The 21237-nt window shown below is 39.8% G+C and overlaps 1 protein-coding gene across 3 annotated transcripts in view; it reads left to right on the top strand.

Annotated features, from left to right (window-relative positions):
• Nucleotides 1-21237, top strand: part of PELI1 (pellino E3 ubiquitin protein ligase 1) — a 47717-nt gene that overhangs the window by 4346 nt on the left and 22134 nt on the right. The window contains exon 2 of one of the 3 annotated variants that reach the window (XM_072857344.1): nucleotides 9468-9632. The exons of the other annotated variants lie outside the window; for them this stretch is intronic. Within the exon in view, the coding sequence (XP_072713445.1) occupies nucleotides 9578-9632 (55 nt within the window). The 5' untranslated portion in view covers nucleotides 9468-9577. The remainder of the gene's footprint in view (nucleotides 1-9467; nucleotides 9633-21237) is intronic. 3 annotated transcript variants of the gene reach the window in all.

Genomic DNA, 21237 nt, shown 5'->3' with positions numbered 1-21237 from the left:
AATCATAGTGACTTGACTGCCATCCATGGTACGTAGTTATATAAATGCTGGATTCTGGGCTCAAATCTCATGTACTCGAGAGCAGAGCGGACTGAACCTTGCATTGCATTTCTGGCTGTGGTTTCGGGATCGGGAGTGTCCTGTAATTTTACTGCCCTAGTTGAAGGTATATGGCAGTTGTCAGAGTGGGAGCAGTCAAAACCTCTTACTTTGGCCCCATAATTATATCCCTGTTGGGAAGAGGATTCGTTTGATTCACATTCATATTGCAATACTTTCCTTGTTCACCAGTAGAATATGTTGTAGAAGACTGTATGTGTGTCATGCTGGCTCAAAAGGCTCTTGATCTCCCTTGATGTTGGCTATACAGCTATGTCAACCAGATGTTTTTCTGTGCCGACCCTGCTTGTAGCAGATTAATTGCATAAATGTGTTCTTAGAAGGGGGAAAAGCGGTCCTTTTGGGAGAATTTTTTTAATAGTACAGAGATATTTGGGCCAGAGGGGTGCTGGTCTGGCTATACTGGGTGGGCATGTATATGTTGGTGGGAGCAATTGCACCATCTAACTGACAAAAGTTAATCAAAGTCCCAGGCGTAGGCAAGCTTTTGCTGATGGAGTGCTTTTGTCAGCCTGTTAGTTTACATATTTGGTATTCAGGGAGATAAGCATGGTAGTTTTGGCAGAAAAGCTTTCGTCACTAAACGCTGCATTTCCATTTGTGGTTCTGTTAACATTTGCTTTAGTGGTTGAGGCTCTGCATTGTAGACAAGTCTATGGCGTAGCACAGAAATGAATAGCAAGGAGGGTAGGAAAAAGCTGAAGTTAAATGGGCTTAAACCAGAAGTGATCTACAGAATATTTTTTTAATTATTATTAGGATAGTTGATAATATGAATAGCCACTAGGGAATGCTGTTTTGTGGATTGTTTGAGGTTTTGAGTGAGTGGGATATATTAAAAAATATTTTGTAGATGCTTGCAAGATACGGGATTGGAGCAAGTTGGTCGAGTAAGGTTCTTTGGGAGATAGTTTATTTGAGCTAGGACTTGAGGAGGAGATGGAAAAAAAACCCAAACAAAACCCCCAAACCCAGAAAAACAATAAAAAACCACAAAACCCTGCCTATCCAAAGTTATCTTTAAGTAGACCACCGTGAATGGATTTTTGCTTCCATTGCTAATTCGTTCATCTGCCTGGATGTACTTAGCTGCTTGTATTTCAAGTATGCGATGTTTCTGCAACTATGTAGCTCTTTGGGCTTCATTACAAATACTTAAAAATACTCTTTCCTGAGCTGGGATACCCATTTTCCTTACTTCCTGGGCAAGGTGGGGGATAGAGATCAAATTTGAAAGGACTGATTTCTTTTCTGTTAAGAAGACTGTTAAGATTTGCCATTGGCATCGATGGAGCTCAAGGCCTGCAAGAGTTTTCTGGAGGCATAGTAAGAGCAAACTTAGTGATCGGATTCAAGCATCTCACCCTGCCCTGCTTGCCTCTTCAGTGCTCCTGACAGTTTGTCCGAACAGAGTAGCGAGCAACTGGAAAGTAGGAGCGGTTGAGTTAGTTTCTCCCTCCATTCTGCCAGCTTGTCCTCTAGGATGGTAACCCCTTAACCTGGGTCAACAACACGAATGTCTTAATTGTTCTTTGGGTCAGGGCAGCCGAACTGGCATCTCTGGGTTAGATCGAACTTGAAATGTTTCTGTCCAGCACCTAGGTGGAACCATGGGTTTTAAGTATGGGAACTAGCGTGCCTATGTAGCCTGCACGTATGGCCCCCTTAACCATCAAGTCCAATGGGATGCTGTAAGTCAACATTAAGCTAGTAGCAAAACTAGGCTTAGGGTTTCATGTGTTGGTAGTTCCTTTTCTTGTGCTAAGATCATGCCTCTGACGGTTACAGATCTGCCCCAAAGTGCCCACTTTCCCTGCCCTCAGCTCCTTCTGCTTTTAATGGTCGAGCAGTATTAAATAGTAAAGACTTCATTTTAAAACTGTACAAACTTGAGTACTTTTTTCTTGAGTACTTTAAAGTACTTGAGTACTTTATTAGAAAATACTATCTGTATTTTCTTTGTCCTAAGACAAATTATTCATGTTAAATGATAAAAGTGGTCCCTGAAGAATTCCTGCTAAGAAATCTCAAGGCTCCTCTTCTCTTAAGTGTTAATATGTATACTGAGATTTTTTTGTCTGATGCTACCTTGATACCCTTTCCACTTATCTGAAGCAGTTGTAGTTCAGTAGAATATTTTTACAAGAATAAATATTGCCTTAATCATGGTTTAACACAAGGTTCAACTGGGAAAATAAGTAATGGTTCTTTTGTCGTATCATGTAGCTGAACTATTTATTTGGTATGAGGTTAGGGGAAAAAATGCAAAATGCATCACACATGGAGGCTTACTGTAAAGTAATTTGCTTCCTTTTAAAGAACTTGTTGCTCATTTTCCTTCTCTAATGCACCTCTTGGGATAAGCTGCTAATTCTAAAAATATGTCAGTTCCGCCATTTCCCACTAATATATTTTTTCTTTGTTTGGCTTTGATTTGCTTTTTCCCTGAGCCACTTTAAATACTCCAAGGAATGCTCAACATGGAAGAAAATAAATGCATGTAGGTATTTGAGTTGCTGTATTTAGATTGCTGCTGTATTTCAAGGCTAGTGGAAGATGACTTTGAACTTCTGTTCTACAGTGAAAGAGAGTACAGAGGCCTCAACCTTTCACTAATGTCTGAGGTAGGGGATCTGGCTCCTTTCTGCTGGGCAAGTGCTCTGTTTTGAATTTAGGAAAGAAAATGTAACATGCCACTAATGATGTCAAAATCTTCTAAAAGAAACTGGGAGAATTCCTTGTGTATAAGAAACAAGAATTGCTGACTATTTCTGTGTGGGAAACCAGAGTTATGGACTGTTCAGTCAGTACTGCTATTTCCATCTTCATAATCAAACCTTGATGGTAATTTGGTTTCAGATTTAGGAATGCCACTTTCGGAACGCCACAAAAAGCTGTATGATGCCCACAACTGGTGTGAATGCACTGGCTGTCTGTGCGTGGCTTCCTTAAACTAGATATGCTCTAGTATAATCTGTCTTCTGTGCTTGAGTGGCAGGTGGCCCAATCTTAGCCCTAGGACACAATCTAGGATTGAATGGCCAACACAGATGAGGCTGGTAAACTTGGCTAGAGAGGAGGAGGAACATCGCTTGCTGTACACTTGTTAACAATTTGGTATGTTCAAGTGACTTATTCTTTTGTCCTCTTTTTCTGTGTTAAAAGAATGAATTAAAGCCCAAGACCATCTCTATTTTTATGCAGAAAATGTTTCCAGCTTATTCTTGCATTGGATATAGGTTCTGCTTAATTGGCATTGTAATGTTAAAATATATTTAACATCAGTAGTGATGATTAGAAGTTGAATAGTTAGAGGGGAGAAGATAATAGTCATACTGTAAAACAAGTCATTGTGGTAACACCTAACTTCAACACCTGCTATTTGTGTGTGTTAGGTGGATATTTGTTCAATGTACCTTCACCAAAGAGCTGGGAGAGATCCAGCTCAAATTCCCTGAAACTTATGGGGGCCAATCAGTAAAAACTTCTTCTCAACAGGGAAAAGATTTAAACATTTTTCTCGGTTTTTCAGATGGGTAATGCAGAGAATCAGAAGGCCCAAAAGTAGGCTCTTAGGTGTTTCATTTGTTCTTTTTCTCGTGTGATAATGTTTAGGCAAATTTGTGATGATAGTGCTGGACTCTTTAGATAAGGACTGCTTTTCTCTTCCAATCTGCTGTCCCTGCACCTCTTAGAGTTAAACCATTATATATATGGTTTTTTATATATATATATACACACACACCATATATATATTAAAAAAACATATATGTATGTAACTCTGCACTTCATACACTGCGATTAGCAGACCAAGTTTAAGACTAATTATATTGTAATGCGTATTAGTCTGAAGACAGTTGATCACCCCTTTGTGCTTAGATGACTTTCTCGGCCAAGTCATCTCCTCTTGATTCCTGTGGTAGGTAGATCCATCATACTGGATCTTTGTTCTTTGGGTTGTTTTTTTTTTTAATAAGCTAATTACTATGCTGCTCATAGCCCACATCAATTGTTTTAGCATTCATTTGGTGCTGTATGTGGTGGATGTGAAATATCATTCCAGTAGAGCTTTTCCTTTTGGTGCAGCATGAACTGTTGGTTAAGGGTTCTGTAAACTACTCAAGGTTGTTGCAGAGGGCTGGAGTGTACTGTGGTGAGGGTAGCAGCTGGGTGGTTTTTTCTTCTGTTTTTTTTTTTTTTTAAAGAGGTGATGTGTTATTCTGCTGAGGCGGTCAGTCACCTGCTGAAGTTGAGGAACTCAACTTGATCTTGCAAACAGATAAATGCATGAATAGCTTTTATTTTTATCCATTTATATTTTTTTTCTTGCACGTGTGTGTGTTTTTACAGTCAGTACTGTGGCCAGTGTATTAGCTTTGTCTGAGGCTTTCGGAGTGGCAGATGTGAACATAGAGTAGGTCCTTGTACCCCTTGCTGCTGGCTGAGAAAGGCCAGGATGCTGTAATAAAATGTGGGGGCTTATAAGCCACTTGTGACTTAGATATAGCAACTGCTTTTGAATTTCTATGCCAATATATACATGCTATTTAATTTTTTCTCTCATTTAACTAACTATTCATATTTCACTGTTCTGTGAGATAAGCGTAGTCAGCAAGGGAAACTCCTACCTCTAGAGGGAAAGTGTTACAAGCATTTTTCCTACAATCTTTCACTTACTGTAACTTTGAGGAAGAGCTTGTTTAAGTTGACAGTGTCTAAACAGGAGCAGAGATAAGAGCCTGATCCAAAAGATGAGGGAAGAGTTAACCTTTACCTTAAACCCAAGAGGGACCAGCTGCAGGGATAAGTGAAGAGCTTATTTATCATGTCAATAAGCATGTGTAGAAAGTGTCTGATGTCTTTCAGTCTCTTAGAGTCCACAATAGCAAGTATTGTAGGCTGGCTGCTCTTACTTTATAGCTATTAATGAGGAATAACAATCAGATTTATCTGGCCCATTTGTTGTTACATATTTCAAAACCTCAGTCATCAAGAAATAACAGTTTTAAAGATCCAGGTAGTGCTTGGCTTATGTGTAGAGTGAGATGGCATGAGAATTTCTTGCCTCCTTGCCTTGCTCTGGGCAGATGTCAAGTGTAGCATCGCCTCGTTTTCTCTTGCTCTCCAGTTTCCCAAGGCAGGGCTCGGGCTGTGATCCTTCTGTGCCAGGACAGGGATCACAGGACTTCATGACTGGCCTTAAAGACAAGAGGGATATGTTCCCTCCTGAATCCCTGGGAGATATGGGGGAGGATGTGTAAGCCCTCCCATGTATAATAACAGAAAACCTAACAGAGCTGGAATTGCACTCCACTCTCCTGTCCAACTAGGAGCTCAGCGTATGGGAGGTGCGGAGGGGAGAGGAACCTGTGCGCTGGGATGATGGATGATGTCTCCAAGGCCCCAGATGGGTGTTAGGCTTGTCCCCTTTTTTTGTCCTTATTTTAATAAAGGTAAGGAACTCACAGGTGTGTTGATGCTTAATTTGCTAATGTTTGGAGGCTGCTACAGAGAAGCAAATTAGTATTCAGTTACTAATCAAATCTTGCTCTGCTCTGAGGCGTGTAAACTAATGAAGTACCAGCAAATGTGAAGGTGGATGAAAAAATAGTGCAGCGTGAGTTCCCTGAGTTCATGCTTCCCATTTCTTCTGCTTCCACTGTGTCATACGTTTAGAAGTATGTGTCAGTATGACCAAGGACCAGGTACAGAACTTGTCTGAGACACAAGCCTGATGCTAAGGAGGAAGGCACAGTGATTTGGAATATGGGGAGGTATAACAGATGTTTGTAACCTTTGTCGCAACTGGAATGGATTATAAAATGACAAATACTGATTCTCTGCCAATCAGCATATGCTCAATTCAGTATTGCACAAAGCATGCCAATTAGATTTAATACAAATGTTTCCTCAGAAAGATCACCTTGATTTAATTTTTTTCAGATGCATAAAGTAGACATGGTCTGAGGCTTTCTGTTTGTTCTTTAAAGACTAAGTGCTGTATTTCTGGCTCTTGGCAGACATTGTCCACAAGTACTTCATGTTCCATTGGGCTTATGCCAAATTTAATGTACTGTGTGTACTGAAAGCATCAAAACCAGGCTTACTTCAATTTTAGATTTTACAGCTACCATTACTGATTTTTCTTAAAGCTGTTCCATCCAATCTGCTATCGTTTTAATTTCTTTTCCCTGCAGGAATTTGGGGAAGGATCTTGACAGTCTTTATTTGTGTGGCTAGGGACTGTTTATGTGAGTGAGAGCTGTAAATCAGACGTCTCTGCAGTGGCCAAACTCTCCATTTATAGAAACAAAATCAGCACACTGCATTATTTGTGAACTCCTGTCTTTAATACTGACTGGTATGCTGTGACTAAGGGTAGTGTTATAAACAGAGTCCATCAACTGTTTTTCAAGAAACTTGAATTTTATAAAAACCTGAGACTGGAAAGGACTGTTACCATCAGCTAAACATAAAAATTGTGAACTTTCATTTTGCAGTGCTTGTACGCTGTATGAATAGAAGTCTGCCCATAAGACCTTGGACTCTGATTCAGAGACAAAAAAGGGAAGAGGTAGGGGAGAGAAACAGAGCGCAAGTAGGAGTTACGGTAGGTAAGACAAAGAGAGGAAGGAAATAACTGAGGGAGAGAATAGGGTATAGTGCAAAACAGCCAACCAGCATGGGCTGGAGCATTCATAATGCTACAGTCGTCAGGTCTGCTGATCCCTGCCTGACAGCTGTGTCTGCTGGCCTCATATTTTGGCTGTTCATCTTTTATTTTCAAGCCTCAGGGCCAAGTAGCTGTGCATAAGCATGGCTTCTGGCCAGGTGGCTCATAGCCCTCAGAGTGGGGCAGGATTCCCTTCCATTGTTCTGGTGTGGAAGAGCATGGCACTCGGTGGAGCCTGTTGGTTGGTTTTTTTTTTCCCTCCTCTGCCTTTTTTACGCCTGCTGTGCCTCCTTTTATTAAATGCCAGTCTGTTTCGGCTTCTGCTATGCAACTTCACCTTCCGCTAGTGGTGCTAGAGTAAAGTTGCTCAGCTCTTCAGACATGCATCTAAGTGGGGGACAGAGGTGTCTCTTGATACAGAGAGACTTAAAATCCCAAGGAGTTCTCCTCTCGTTATTAATAGTCATTGTTGTAATTGAAGTATATGGAAATTCCTGGTTAGTCTTCATTGTAGACTTAACCATGGCACTCAGTGGTTTTTGTTAGGCCTAACTCTTATGCCAAAGGATTGAATGTGGTTTTGAGTCATAACTTCAGTTGTCCAGTCCTCAGCCACAGCTTATAGTTCAGACTTCATTCCATCTTAAGTATGGTGATGAGTCTTCAGAAGCATCATGCAAGCTTTGACAATCTTCAGATATTATCCCACAGTCTTCAGAGATTGTATTTTCTGTCCTGTCTTCAGAGACTGTATTTCCTGTCTTCTCATTGCAACTTAGCACATGTGTGCTGGAGTCTCTGTTGGGGCCTGTTCAGTTTCTGCAGTTTACCTTTGCCAAGCAGTGCTAGGAGATGCTTTCCCAGCATGCAACCAAATGACAAATTTGGAAGAATTATTGGTAGAAGAGATTTTGCAAGTGGACTTATGATAAAAGTGGACTATTTTGCAAGTGGACTTTTGCAAGTGGACAAGATGTGTTAATGTTAGTATACCCCAAGTTTTATTGTAGCAACTGGTTGTGGAATAACTTGCATTAATGTTAGCAGACAACCTGTTCCTCATTTTTGCCTCCCAAAAGTGTTTTGCTAATTTTATCTTGGTGTCATTCCTGATAAGAGGAATTGATGCTACATCATGCTGCAGAACTGAGTAGGCTGATGGTGCTTGTCTTCCTTTTGTCTCTTGAGTTGTCCCAAGTCCTAGACCCCCAAGCATAGCAAAAACTGTAATAGAAAAACTGCTGTGGAGAAATGTACAGGAAGTAACTAAAACTGATGAAGACAGAATAAAGGGTTGTTGCAGGTCTGCTTTTGTAACTGAGACAGAATTTGAAATTTTTTAGTTTATTGCTGTTCCTGCGCTTGTTTTCAAGCTTAATTTTCAAACATCCTTCACGTAAGCTTAGTATTAACTCAGTATGCATGCTAATAAGATTATTGCTGTACTAAGCTGTCTTTTGCTGATGAATGTAGCTTTTGTTACCTAAAGGAACAAAATAAGTTGAATGGAAGAGTGAGTATAAAGAAAACAAAAATTAGCTCCAAAGTTAAAAATAGGAGTGGTTATGTTCCCCTGTTTTTCGAGATTAAACACAGCTTTTAAGTGCTGCTCAGGAACAAACCCTATTTCCTGTCATCTCACTATTAATTAGTCCATGCTTTTTAAAAAAAACCAATTTTGCTCTTTTTCTGGAAATGAACACAAAGTCCACTATATGAATGGTGGTCCCAGCTCTCTGTTCCTGTCCTATGTTCAGATGCAGATGTGGAACCTAGTAAATCCAATTGAGGAACAGATTGGGGTGTGAATCTGTGGACACCATGGTTGTGCAAAAACCTTATGTCATCTAAATGCAGGGCAGCAGACAGGACCACTGCTTTTGCAGGCGGTGATATTTTATGCTGCCCTAAAATTGTTTAACCAAAGAATGTGCTCTTGCTGTATGTTAGTGGTAACAACTAAGTGCAGGCATTCCTGCAGGTCGTGAGAATAGGTGATAAATAATAGTCCTGTGATGCAGTGCTTCTGTCTTTGCATGCAAAGCTCATGCCTCTGCACTAGTGGCCAGGTTTGTCAATGAATAGAATAATTTATTTTGGAAGGGAACCCTGGAGATCATCTGGTTCAGCTCCCCCTACTCAAAGTAGTTTGAAGTTAAAGCCAGCTCTTTCATCCCTTTATTTTGCATGGTCTTGAATAGCCTACAGCCAGGGTGTCTGCTGACAATACCTGTCTAATGCTTACCTGCAACTGTCAGTCTTCTGTAAATGTAAAACTTAGACTTATCCAGTATAGGTTCAGAACATGTTCTTAAATTTCAGTAAATCTTGAGCATGCTGAAACCAACTGACTGGTAACTGAATTCCTTAAATAATTTTGAACAACTGAATATTTGAGTTGCTCTGCACTAGGAATACTGATTGGACACAAGAGTATATGCTCTATTCTAAGACATGTTATTCGTGCTTTTCTCAAAATGCATTTATTCCAGTAGACAATGAGCCAGCATTGATAAACCTCTACGAAATCATCCTTTACAGTGGCTGTGAGCAACAGGTAGACTTCCCACCTCTGCTTTTCCCAGCTGACAGTTCTCAATTGGTGATGCTAGCCGTTTGGTGCTAATGTGGATGGAGCTTAACCATATGGTCTTGCTCTCGCTTTCTCTCGCAGTGTTGAAAAATGTTGTCCTGTCTGCACTAGCAGCTAAGTGATCTGAACCCATTGTTGACAGCCACCATCATCAACAGGTCATTTTCCCTCTGCGAGTGTGACTTTTGATTATGTATCGTAAATCCAAGTGGAAGTGTGGTTACAATCTTGCAGTTCTTGGACACGGTGAGTTTACATCTACACAGTTGCTCTAAGAGAACAAACTTTTCTCCTTGCACCTGAACTTCTTCTCTAGATGAAAAATTTGAAGAGAAAATTCAGTAACTACATCTAGAATTTCCTTAAAACAGACCTTTTACCTCTCAAGATTTTGATTGAGATTAGTAGCTAGAAGTACAAGTGTAGAACAATACAAACTATTAGTATTGTCTTGCTGTTACTGTCCATAACGGTATTTGTTCTCTAAGCATTGTCTTTTTTTAAAAAAAGTGGAGAGAATGCTTTAAGCTGTTCATTGGACAGCATCTCTCTACAGCAACCACCCCCAGCCTTTATAAAACTGCATATGATTATATTAGAGAGGTGCCTCCTAAGCTGTACCAAATTGTACTTTCTCATGCCCGAATGTTGGATTTCTACTGAAGGTTGTTTCCAGAGGCTCTGAGCTGATAAAATTTTCACTGCCTGCTGAAAGCGATGCCTTCTCCCCCTCATCCCCCTGGCGTGTGTGCGCACACAGCCTCTCTCCCCAGATCTGAGTTGTGCAGCCCTGCACCCTTCTTTGCTCCAGACCTGCTAACCGGAGTTTTTCTACGAGCTGACTTTTCTCACTAACTCAAGAGAAACAAATTTAATTGCAAGAGTTTTCTAAGAGGTTCAGGGAGCTGTGTCTTAAGCTTTGTCATTAGACTGACTGTATAACCTTCTGATGTGGTAGGCTTAAAATCCTTGCATTGCTTTCTGTAGCTTTGTCTGTGAATGTATCTGTGGCTTGTTCTTTTTCCTTAGCCCTCTGGTTTGAGGACAACAGCTGCTGCCTCCTCTTGCTATTGCTTGCACCAAAGTAATAATGTGGCACTGTGAGAACATCAACTTTTCCTTGCTTGGACCAGCTCTCATACCAAGTTAATGCTAGTGAAATTGAGAGTACAGCCTCCAGTACAATGCGTGTGATTAATAGTGAGAAGACTTTTGGCATATCACTTTGAAAATGTTTACAGTCGTCTTACATCTCAGGGGATTGGTGCAAATAGGCATGAGAAGCTAATCATAATGTTTTTCATGATCAAAGGTATCAGTACTTCAATGGCTGCTATTTTTGTTGCAACTGCCAAAGTCCTAAAACTGGTTACGAGCAGTCGGTATTGGTGGTTAACAGCCTGAAATATTTTGAGTATAGAAAACTCCACTTCATTATTTATTTCATGTGAGTTTGCTGACTTGAATTCATGCTGCATATTTCTTTTAGTTTCTGATCCACTGTGCCTCTCTGTTTTCTGTCAAGTTTCTATCATGAGTGAATTTTATTTCCAAATTACTTAATTCTGCCAGTGCATTTCAAGGTGAAGCTCAACAGATAGTACAGTATGGTCTAGAGCTTTAATAGTAGTGTAGCTGTTAGAGCTTTGTTTTATCAACTCAAGAGTCTCATCTGTTAGGAAGAAGTTTCTATCTAATGGAATACGGTGGGTCAGAGAGGACGTACCATGTTCGAGTACTTGTGTATAAGCCAAAATACTTGCAACAAACTCTCTTACTAAGAGTGTTATTTCTTAAGAGTTATGGAACACAGTTGAAGCTGGTGGCTTGAGAAGCTGGAAGGTACCTGGCATTTGAGTGCTTCATCATTTCAGACACAACTTAAATATTATAACTGACATTGAGCATTGTCTCTGACAGCACTGTAATTATTCTGAATGTCTGGGGCTTATCCAAAATCAGAGTGGTAAATTAAATTACATGTCCCACCCAGATCTGCTCTAGTACAGTCTTGCTTAGGTAGGCTGATAGCAATCTTGCTTACACTGGTTAATGCAGTTGGCTTCAATGCAGTTGAATCCTTACTTGTACCTGCATAATAGGGCTCAGGTATCAGGTTTGGCGAGGTGACCTGGTAGATGAACAAAAACAGAATTTGGACTTTAGTTTCTTTTCCTTGCTAAGTATGCTTTTACTTTTGTTTTTGCACAGTATGCCTAGAAACAAAGTCCTGCTGCTCAATACAATTGGTCATCTGTTAAACAGATGAGCTACAAGCCTCAGTTTTAGTTTTGTGAAACATTGTGAAAGCTTAATATAATAATAAAAAGAGGGAGAGAACTCGTTCTGTTGCTACATTATGGTGCCAGGAAATAATCCTTCCTCCCTGACTAGTTTCTTAGCTGTTCCAGCCATGGTGTGATGTAGCTTTATTTTTTTAACAACGGCTTTATTTGGATTATCCTTCTAACTAATAGTTTTGGCACGCTTTAAAAAGATACTTAGGGAAGAGGATCTTGTTGCAGTATTCCAATCTGTGCTAAATGTATAGACTGCAAGTTTGGTTTTGTGTGGTTTTTTTTTAAATTTAATTAGAGATTTTTCATTTGTGCCACAGTAAAAACCATCTTTGGAGCATGTTGAGTTTGCAAGCAGTTATCCAAAAGGCTGAAGTTTTGTCAAAGGGTGTAGTCTTCTGTACACTGGAGCTGTTTTAGATTACTCTGTGCATTTCTGGTCAGAAAGAGGTTCCATGTTGCTTCTGATTAACAAGAAAGCTTTTCTTATGATCTTTGATTTCAGTTGGCTGCCACTTCACTGGGAGTTTCAATGGTAATATTTCAATGCCCCTTTGTGTTAGGTCTTCTACTGTCTTTGCTTAACTTCTGTATTCTGGACCTTTATTTTTGCAGGTAGAGACAAGTCTTGCTGCTTCAGTGTATACAACTATAGTGGTATCATTTTGGGGGTGGGGATTGCAGCCTTTCTTTTTCTTTTTACCCAATTTTTGTCTTAGGTAGACTCCTATATCAAAAGTTAAGGAATAAGCACCATGCTATAACTTTGGGAAACACAGACATTTAAATCCGTTAATAAAAAATTGGTAAGTAACGTGAGGATATTGGGATGGAAATCACATTTATTGTGATTGTGTGAACCTTTTCATTTTGCTGAGTGAGGGAGGGTGACCTGAAAAGACAGGTCTAGATATAAAAAGAAGCCCTGTAATTCCTAAACTCACACCCCTTAATGTTAGGCTCAGTCCTGTTCTTAAAAGAAGGACCTAGGACAAGTATAACACACAGTTTCTCCCACAGTTGGACTTTCACAAATCCCAATCCAGCAAATATGAGCATGCTTAGTTTTAATACTAGAAGCAGTAAAAAATAGCTCTCCATTGCAAAACTAGGAACATGCAGTTATTCCCAGAAGTGGTGCTTTGCTCCACAGGCACTGCACTGCTACTCACGGTTCTCGTCGGGCGAGTTTCAGGACTGAAGCTTTGTCAACAGTTGCACTCCTGCATTTTGGCTATGATGTTTGTATCCTTCTCTTAAGTAATTAAAAAAAAAATATTCTTGTTTCTAATATGAGATAGGTACTAGAACTTTGTTAGATTTTGAATATGATGAAAATTATATAGCTGTATATCTAATGTTACTGATACAGGTTCTTTCCCACCATGTTATTAAACTATATGTTCAAAATAAAAAGCTGAGGTCACAGATTGGTTTTAAAGTGAAGACTTTTTTTTAGAAGATACGTTTTTCGTATTTGCCTGTTTTTATTGTGGTGTTTGTTTGTTTTTAATCTGCAATTAAAATGAAGTGCCTCCCTTCTAACAAGGAAAAAAGCCTCAATCAGCTTGGAAGTGGTTAGTGAAAGAGAAATGCTCCACCTCAGAAACTACTAAAATTATTGGAGCCGATACACTCCTATGTTGACTTGGTAAGGTTCTATGGTGTTGGCAGCATTTCAGAGTTGTTTGGTGCCGCTGACCTTGCATCTTTTTATTGTAGCAGCCATGTTTACAGGCAAGGAATAAGTATTATAGAAGAGAGGCTAGAGGAGGGCAAGCTTGTGACAGTGCTGTATTTATTTGTATAGTTCAGAGTTTATTTTGGGAATATGTAATTCACACACTTCCATCAGTGAAATGCTAAAAGTACAGAATGGCTTCAGAGTTTTAAAGAGTTTTGAGTACAACAGTGGCTGCAAAGCCAGAGAAAATCTGTTCTTTCCTTTATGTTTAGAAAATATATATTACTTCTACAGCTGGTACTGAAGTTGCTGAAGTGAGACTGAGCATGCTTGAAAATTTTTTTTTGAAATTCTAAATAAAACGTCTGCCACTAAGTTGCATCAAGGCAATACATACTGTTAAAGGCAGCAACTTGCTTATTAGTTGTCTCAGCTGATCAGCCTGACAAACTTGTAGCCTTTGTCCCACTCGCCCGACACTTCATAAACTCATTCTGGTTGTCTAGTGTCAAATTGGCTACACTGGCTTTGCCATATTGGTAGCTCTTTAGTTTATTTAGTAAGTCTGTTGTATAGTTAATTACTTGAATGGGTGTCCTTAAATTTTTTTTTTTACTTTGAATTTGCATTGGTCCAAGAGCTTGAATGTGGTCAGACATCTCTGCTGAGGCTGGGTAGTGACTTCTTAACGTGTGCCAACTTGGTTGCCTATGACTGTTCACACCCTCTGCAGCTGTATGGTGGTGTTCTGCTCCGCAAACGGATGACATAATACATCCTTAAGCAGGAGCATAACTAATGACAAGCAGCAAATTGAATGTGAGCAGGACTTCTACAAACCTTTATGAATGTGTGTGAATGAGGCACCACTGTGCTCAGTATAAGCAGCTGTTAGTGATTTGAAGAAATGTTCATAAACAACGTGAGTCCTGAGAGGGCTGGTCTACCCCTAAAAAAATTGCTAAGATTACTTCTGAAGAGCCAGATTTCTTGGAACTAATCAGTCTGCACTGAACAGCTGACTAAAAAAGGGCAAGTGAAACAGCTCCTCCATACTAGATTATTACTGTTAACTTTGCTATACTGGAAAAACAAGACTTAAGGTTTTTGTGGTACGCAGAAGTGCACTTGAAGATACCCAAACAGTAGCCTATTGGTAGCCTGTATGGGTATCTGGAATGCACACCGTGGGTTAAAGAGGAGGCTTCTCTCAACCTCTTTCTCAAGATTCAGAAAGGAAGAAGTCTGTGTTATATTAACCAGTCACTTTGGTTAATAAGTAAGTGCATGCTGTAAATCATGTAAAAATTATTTCAAAACTGTGTAAAGTACTACTGTGTTCTGAATCGTCTGGTACTGTTTAAAAATTACTTAGTTGTGGTGCTGTCAAAACTGCAACTTTTTGTGGCTATGCGCTCTTTTCGGTATATTTGCTCAACGGTGTTTCCTATTTCCTGAATGGAAAAATTTTTCTTTGAGAGAAAATGAGTAATTCTTTACTGCTTAAAGCCTGCCTCTCAATGCATACAGGTACAAAGTGCAAAGCCAAGGTAACTGCTAGAAGTGAGTTTGCAAGTGTTAAGATACTTTTGCATTTATCTTTGCATGTCAGAGAAATGCCTGAAATGGGAAAGAAATGTAGATTTTTTCATGCATGTACTAATTCAAATCTAGCCCAATCTGTAACTGCTCAACTACACTTAATTTTGAGGCTTCTTCAGGTAACTTTGAAATATGAGCTGGTATCTACAGAGAACCAGAGTCCTAGCCAGGATACAGCTTTAAGTATGTGTTTTTTCAGAAGAAGTTATTGAGCTATTGCTTGAGAACATGAAGTGGGAAATAAGTAAACTTGCATTGGATGATGAGAAATATACTGAACTTGTGTCCTCAAACCTCAATTTTAGGAATCTTATAAATTTCTAGGCCAAATCTTGAAGGTTTGTATTCACACTGAATTCTGTTGAGTTTGGTGGATCAGGGAAGAATTTAATCTTTTTGTCTTCAGGACCACTTTCCTCACTTGTAGAATTACTGAGAGTGAAAATGCTGTCTTGCTAACGTAATTTCATTAGGGTTAGTGATGTGACTTAACATCATTGAAAGTGTGAGGGCAGTCCATGAAACTACCAGCTGAACACTTTAAGGCTGCCTAGCAATGGGTGCACACTGTGACTATTGCTGGAAAAGTGCTCTGCCACAGTGACTGTCAGTATCCCTGTACTCTTATCAATTTAAAATTACTTTTGTCTTCATATGCTAGATTTTTGTCTGACATACTTGGTGACATACTCTGAGAGGACAAAAAGCAATACAGATTCTGGAGAGCATGGCTGTTTTAAAATAAACATGCCACTATTGTGATACAAAAATACCTGGTTGTGTTTTTCAAAAATGTATCTTACATGACCTACAAGCTTGAAAATATTTTTCCATCAGAGTTGTTCTGGTTGTAACTGAAGACTGTAACTTGAAGTTGCCATATTCAGCTAGATACCTTCTCTTATTTGAAGGTAACATTCTTCTGTATACATAGCAAATTGAAAACTTGAAACTAGTGACACCTTGAAAACTTCCAACTATAAGTGAAATGTTAAACATAATGATTTCCTTAGCTCTTAATTAAAACTGGACCATATGGTCAGACTAAAGTCCCTTGGGTCCCTATAGAAGTAGTGCAGCTCCATCTTCATGGTTGAGGTATTCTATCCTTTGCTTCTTTTGGTGATATTTGGCACAATAATGCCAGATGTATGTGACGAGTCAAGAGTACCTACAAGCTCTCTTCTTGTACCTGTAAACAAGAAACTGGATTCCTGTCTCAACCAAGGAGTAAAATTTAGGGATGGCATCCCTAGCACTGCATTCTTACTATTCTTTGGGAATGAACTTTTTGTTGTTAAGTGTTAGTGCCTGCATAGAGGTAAAGTGCAACTGCCTGTTTATTTTTATAAGCAGCAAACCTCTTATCCAAATTGGATTAGAAGTGTAGGAAGTAAAGTACTGCTCCTCTGTAGATATGCTAAATCATGCATTGCCCATGGGATTATAAACGAAAGAAAAAGATATAATCGAATAGCATGGGATTTTTTTTCTCTGAGGAGTAACAAACTGGGAACAGGTAGGTGGTATAACATGAGGAGGTGGAAGAGATATTTGAACTCTGTCCTGTTTGAATTGCTGGCTGTAGGAGGCAATTAATATGGAAACTTATGTGTGCAAAAAGTTATTTTTGTGTTTATGTATAAATACAAGTTGTATATGCATAAAAGCTCGTTCACCTTATTAAGAGACAGCTTTTAATGTATCTGGAGATATTTCAGTATACCTCTATTAGAAACCTATTGCATATACAAAGTAATCAATTCTTGTTCTCTTGGGTCTTTGCCTAAAGTAACCTTTGTTGTGTACCTGAGCTCATACAACGCTATTTAAAATATTCTTAAAGACATGCTTGAATGTCAGAAATACAGAAAACTGAGGTACTGAAAGCAATTTATGTACAGGGCTGTAATATACCCTATCAGGCCACTATAAAAACGTGATACTTGGCTCACAGAGAGTAGGTAGACCTCTGACAGCTATCCAGAGGTACGTAGGTCGTATGCTTTTATATGTAAATGCTGGAGGTGATATGTTTAGAAAGGGTCAGGTTTTGTACCTTATATAAAGACTGTCCAAAGTTTGAAGTGAGGAGGAATATAGTAAGATGGTACATTTATTAGCAGAGACTTACAAAATATTCAGATATGAACTACAGACCTGGGACATTCGCATGCAGAAGTGAGGAGAGCAGTGTGGAGGTTATCCAGCACTTTTTTTACTGAAATTGCAGATGAACTACAGTTGAAATGGTGTCAAGAGTGTAGTAACAGTATGATGAGGAATTTAGGATGAAGCAGAGGGAAACTCTCTTGGATAAACTTGTCTTTTGCACTTCGCAACCTCTCCAAGTTAAAATAAGGCAAGTAATTTTTAAGATACGCATCTGTGTGATGTGGGAGTTGAATAGAAACTGCAGTGAATAGTTTTTAAACTTTGTCCCTCTTAAGATATATTTTTTTTTCCTAGAATGTGAGTGTGGGGAGCCAGCCCAGTCATAGCTGAATTTCTGTAACTGAATACTTTTTCTGTCATTTTTTTGCGAATCTATGTGAAATGTTTTTGATCACTGAAAGTGAGGCAAAGATGTGTTAATACTTCTAGTGACCGTCTGTCTTTAACTTTCTCTGAAGAAGTCCATGGTCAAACGATCTAGCTTTGTGGGAATGAAAACTTTCAGGTAATGCAGGTTCAGCTAGTTCTGCTAGAAGGTACCTTAGGAGTTTTGCAAGCAGGAAAACTACATCTTGGAAATTAATTCAAATTGGGCCTCCATGTCTTTATTTAGGGGAAACCATAATACCTGAAGCTTAGTGAATCCAAGTTCTGCTGTTCAAAGAACACAGAACTACAGCTAGAAGGTTCTTTGAGGAAGTGCTTGTGCATAGCCTAAGTTAATTGAACTTGCAGATACGGTATTTGGCTTGCAGAGTTCTCAAGATCCAGAAATGTTCCTGGAGAACTTAAAAAAAAAAAAAATTGTCTTCCACAATAGCTGTTTCCAGGTACCTGGGAACCTGGGAAACTCAAGTTTACTGTCTTGGAAAGAAGCCTGGTACAACTACATCTGTGTCTTTCTGACTTAGCAGATGGCTTACATCAGTTTGACCTTTTGGGAAATGAATGTGTTTTCTTCAGAATGATGCCTTACCTATCACCCTTTCAGTCTTGGATTTTTAGGAATCCAGCATGTCTGATGCTTCAGGCTGTTCTTGAGAAGCCAGGTGAAGGACCATCTTAAAAGCAGCTCAATTCCTGAATGTCTGTCTTGGGTAGCAATTGCTGTGAATAGAGTTCTGTGGTGTCAGTGCTGAACTGCTTATTGGGACACATTTCTCCTGTGAAGCTGTTGTAAAACACAGGCTATGCTCTGGGTCTCAGCCTTTCAAGTGTTTAATCAGCCCAAACAATCTTTGGTGTGGCTACAGCAAGCTCTCTGCAGTAATTTTTGCCAATTGTTTTATTTTAAGCAAATGTTGAATCAAACAGTCATAGGAAGGCTGTGAACAAACACGACGCTCCAGACTGTTCTGCAAGACTGCTTGTCATCTGCAGTTCTCCAGCATTTGGTACGCCTTTCCTATTTCCTGAGGGAATGCATGTCTTGAGAGGCCGTTTCATACTTAAAGCTCCCAGTCTCTTGCAGTAATAGCTCAATATCTGGGGAGCCAACTCCTGCTTTGAGCAGGAGGTTGGACTAAATGACCTCCTGAATTATCCTGTGATTCTGTGAAGTCCCTTATGAGGAAAGGAGTTGACTCAGCCTCTTGGAAACACAAAGTACATAAGTCAGTAGTTCTGCTGTCTTGTAGGTATTTCTTTATTCCTGTGTGAAATTCCTTCAGCTCATAGTAAGGCTAACTATGAAATATGTTCTCAGTGCAAGGATCAGGAAGCTTGCATGCACTTTTCTTAATGGGGTCTCCCCTATAGGAAGTTGAAAGTTCCGAGTTGGTACAGTGCTAAAAGCCACATGTACCTACTAAAGCAGAGATCAAACTGAAGACAGAGGGACAATTCTTTTTCAGTCTGCAGGATGGGATATGCATTGATGGTAACATACTGTCCGTGAGTAGAAGGGCTTCCCTGGTGTACCTGAAGAGCAGGCACACAAAGATCTAAGGGTGGAATAAGACTTAAGAAATGCTCATTAGGTTTGTCTGATGGCAAAGGATAACTCGTGTCATGGGAAATGCCTCTCTGCAGCGTGATGATTTGTTGCCTCTCTGTAACTAGGCTACTGCAGCTTCAGTGACTAATTGCTCCACAGTTGCCTAAGGGTCACCATGGTTGTTGGATGGCAGACATTTTAGAGTTGGCAAATCCCTTTGAAGGAGAATTTGCTGTGCCTTAAGAACTTGAGATTCTACTTAGATCTCTTTTACTCAATGTTCTGCAAATCTGATTAGCCTCTCCCACCCCTTCCAGAAGTGGTCAGTGTGGAAGAGTTCATAAAGTACCATTTACCCTTCATGTTGCAGCAACTTCATATGCAGCAAAGCGTTCTCTGAAAGCTGTAGCTATAACAATGGACCTTTGTTTGCTCAGCCCTTACAAGAATTTTCTTACTTCTTGCCACAAGGCAGCATACAGTAGTGCAGGGGATTAGGTCATTTCCTTCCCTCCTCCTCTTCCTGCAGATTATTTGATTAACATTTCTATTGTATACTCTAATTAGCATGTTCTTGGCTTCAGGCTGCTTTCCCCCCCATAATCTCCTTAAAACACTGTAGTATGACTTTATTAACTGTATAACATGGGAACTCCTTGCACAGAGATTACATGTGACATAACACAATGAAAGATTAATGGGGCTGGCAAGTCGGTAATTTTCCCTCCTTTCTTCTTCCCCCGTGCACCTGGGGTTAGACTTCTGGGAACCCCCTAACAGTGTTCACACTTTCCAATGCATGAAATATGTCTTTTTTGGGTATCATTGGCTTTGATCAGTTAGCTACTGACTTTGTGGGAAACAGAGTTAAGGTGGTGTATAGTGCATGTTCAGCCTTCAGTATTGAGTCTACAAATATACTTCCCCTTGGGACCGTTACAGATCCTATTCTTCCATGTGTTTGCTCTCTTTTCTCAGTGTTTCCTTTGGTCTCCTTTCCTCTGTACCCTGTGTGTGGCTATTTCAAGCACTTATCCTGTGGGGGGGTTTTCTTCCACTCCCTGCCTGTTTTGTTAAATGAAATTATCAACAGAGACATGTTTAAAATGTTCATCTTGAAATTTAGCAGTAAGATACTGATCAGGTTAAGTCTAGGTTGAAGAGTTTGCCACTCAGTCGTCTTGGCTGTCTGCATGCTAGGGGACATAGCATTGCCCTTTGCCTGTATCTGCAAGGCTGTTCTTTTAACTGATATAGCTAGAAATGCATTCCTCTTCAAAGCTCATTTTGAATGTCATGTGAAATCACGTAATTATATCAAACTGTACAGCATCTGCTCATGAGTCAGATAGAAGAACATGACGATGCAGCCCTTTATTTCTTTAACAACTTCAAGGAAAGAACCTCCCCTGCAGTTAAGCATCACTTCATGAAATTAGCAGTGGTATCTTGGGCTACAGATTTCATTGTTTGTCTGGCATGGTTGGCAGCATCTCTGCTCCAGGGAAAGTCAGATAGCTTGCCTAGCGACAGCATGCTTGAGGCATTTGCTTCCAGTCCTCAAGGCAGAGCATGGTTCTTGTGTGGAGTAGAAATCATTAAACCCTCCTTTTATTAAAAGTGAGGGACACAAGAACAGATGAGTAGAGCATGGCTGTGAGTAAACACAGGCAGAGAAACGAAGTGTTTCAAACTCTGTAGGGTGAGGTTCAGAGGCAGTCACATAGCAGTGCAGCTAGGGACAAAATAAACCCCCAAATACCCTGCTTTAAGACGGGGCATGATTAGCTATGAAAAGGGGATTATGTGGTGCCTTTGCCTGGTAGCAGAAGACCGTGCTCCAGAATACTGTGAGTCACTAATATGAAGGCAGGTGGGATGTAGAGATAGGAATTGTTACCTGTGGCAGGCTGGGTTGGGTGGTAGAAGGTATATCCACCTGCAGTTGCTCACTCTGTTACTTATGTGTCTGCAGCATAAAGTAATCCACAGGCTTATTAACCTGGACTCTGACAGTGGCATCTGTAAAATGAGAAAATAAAGGAGCTCTATAAGCAAATTAGTCCTAAGTTCTGCTTTTCAGACTGAACACTTTTGAAACAGCGCAACTCAAGTGCTACGGCTTGTGTGAGAGAAGTAATATGAACTGGAAGTGGT

Source organism: Ciconia boyciana, chromosome 3, assembly GCF_034638445.1.
Source record: "Ciconia boyciana chromosome 3, ASM3463844v1, whole genome shotgun sequence".
In the NCBI taxonomy this organism is placed as follows: Eukaryota; Metazoa; Chordata; class Aves; order Ciconiiformes; family Ciconiidae; genus Ciconia; species Ciconia boyciana.
This window is presented reverse-complemented; position numbering and strand designations above follow the sequence as displayed.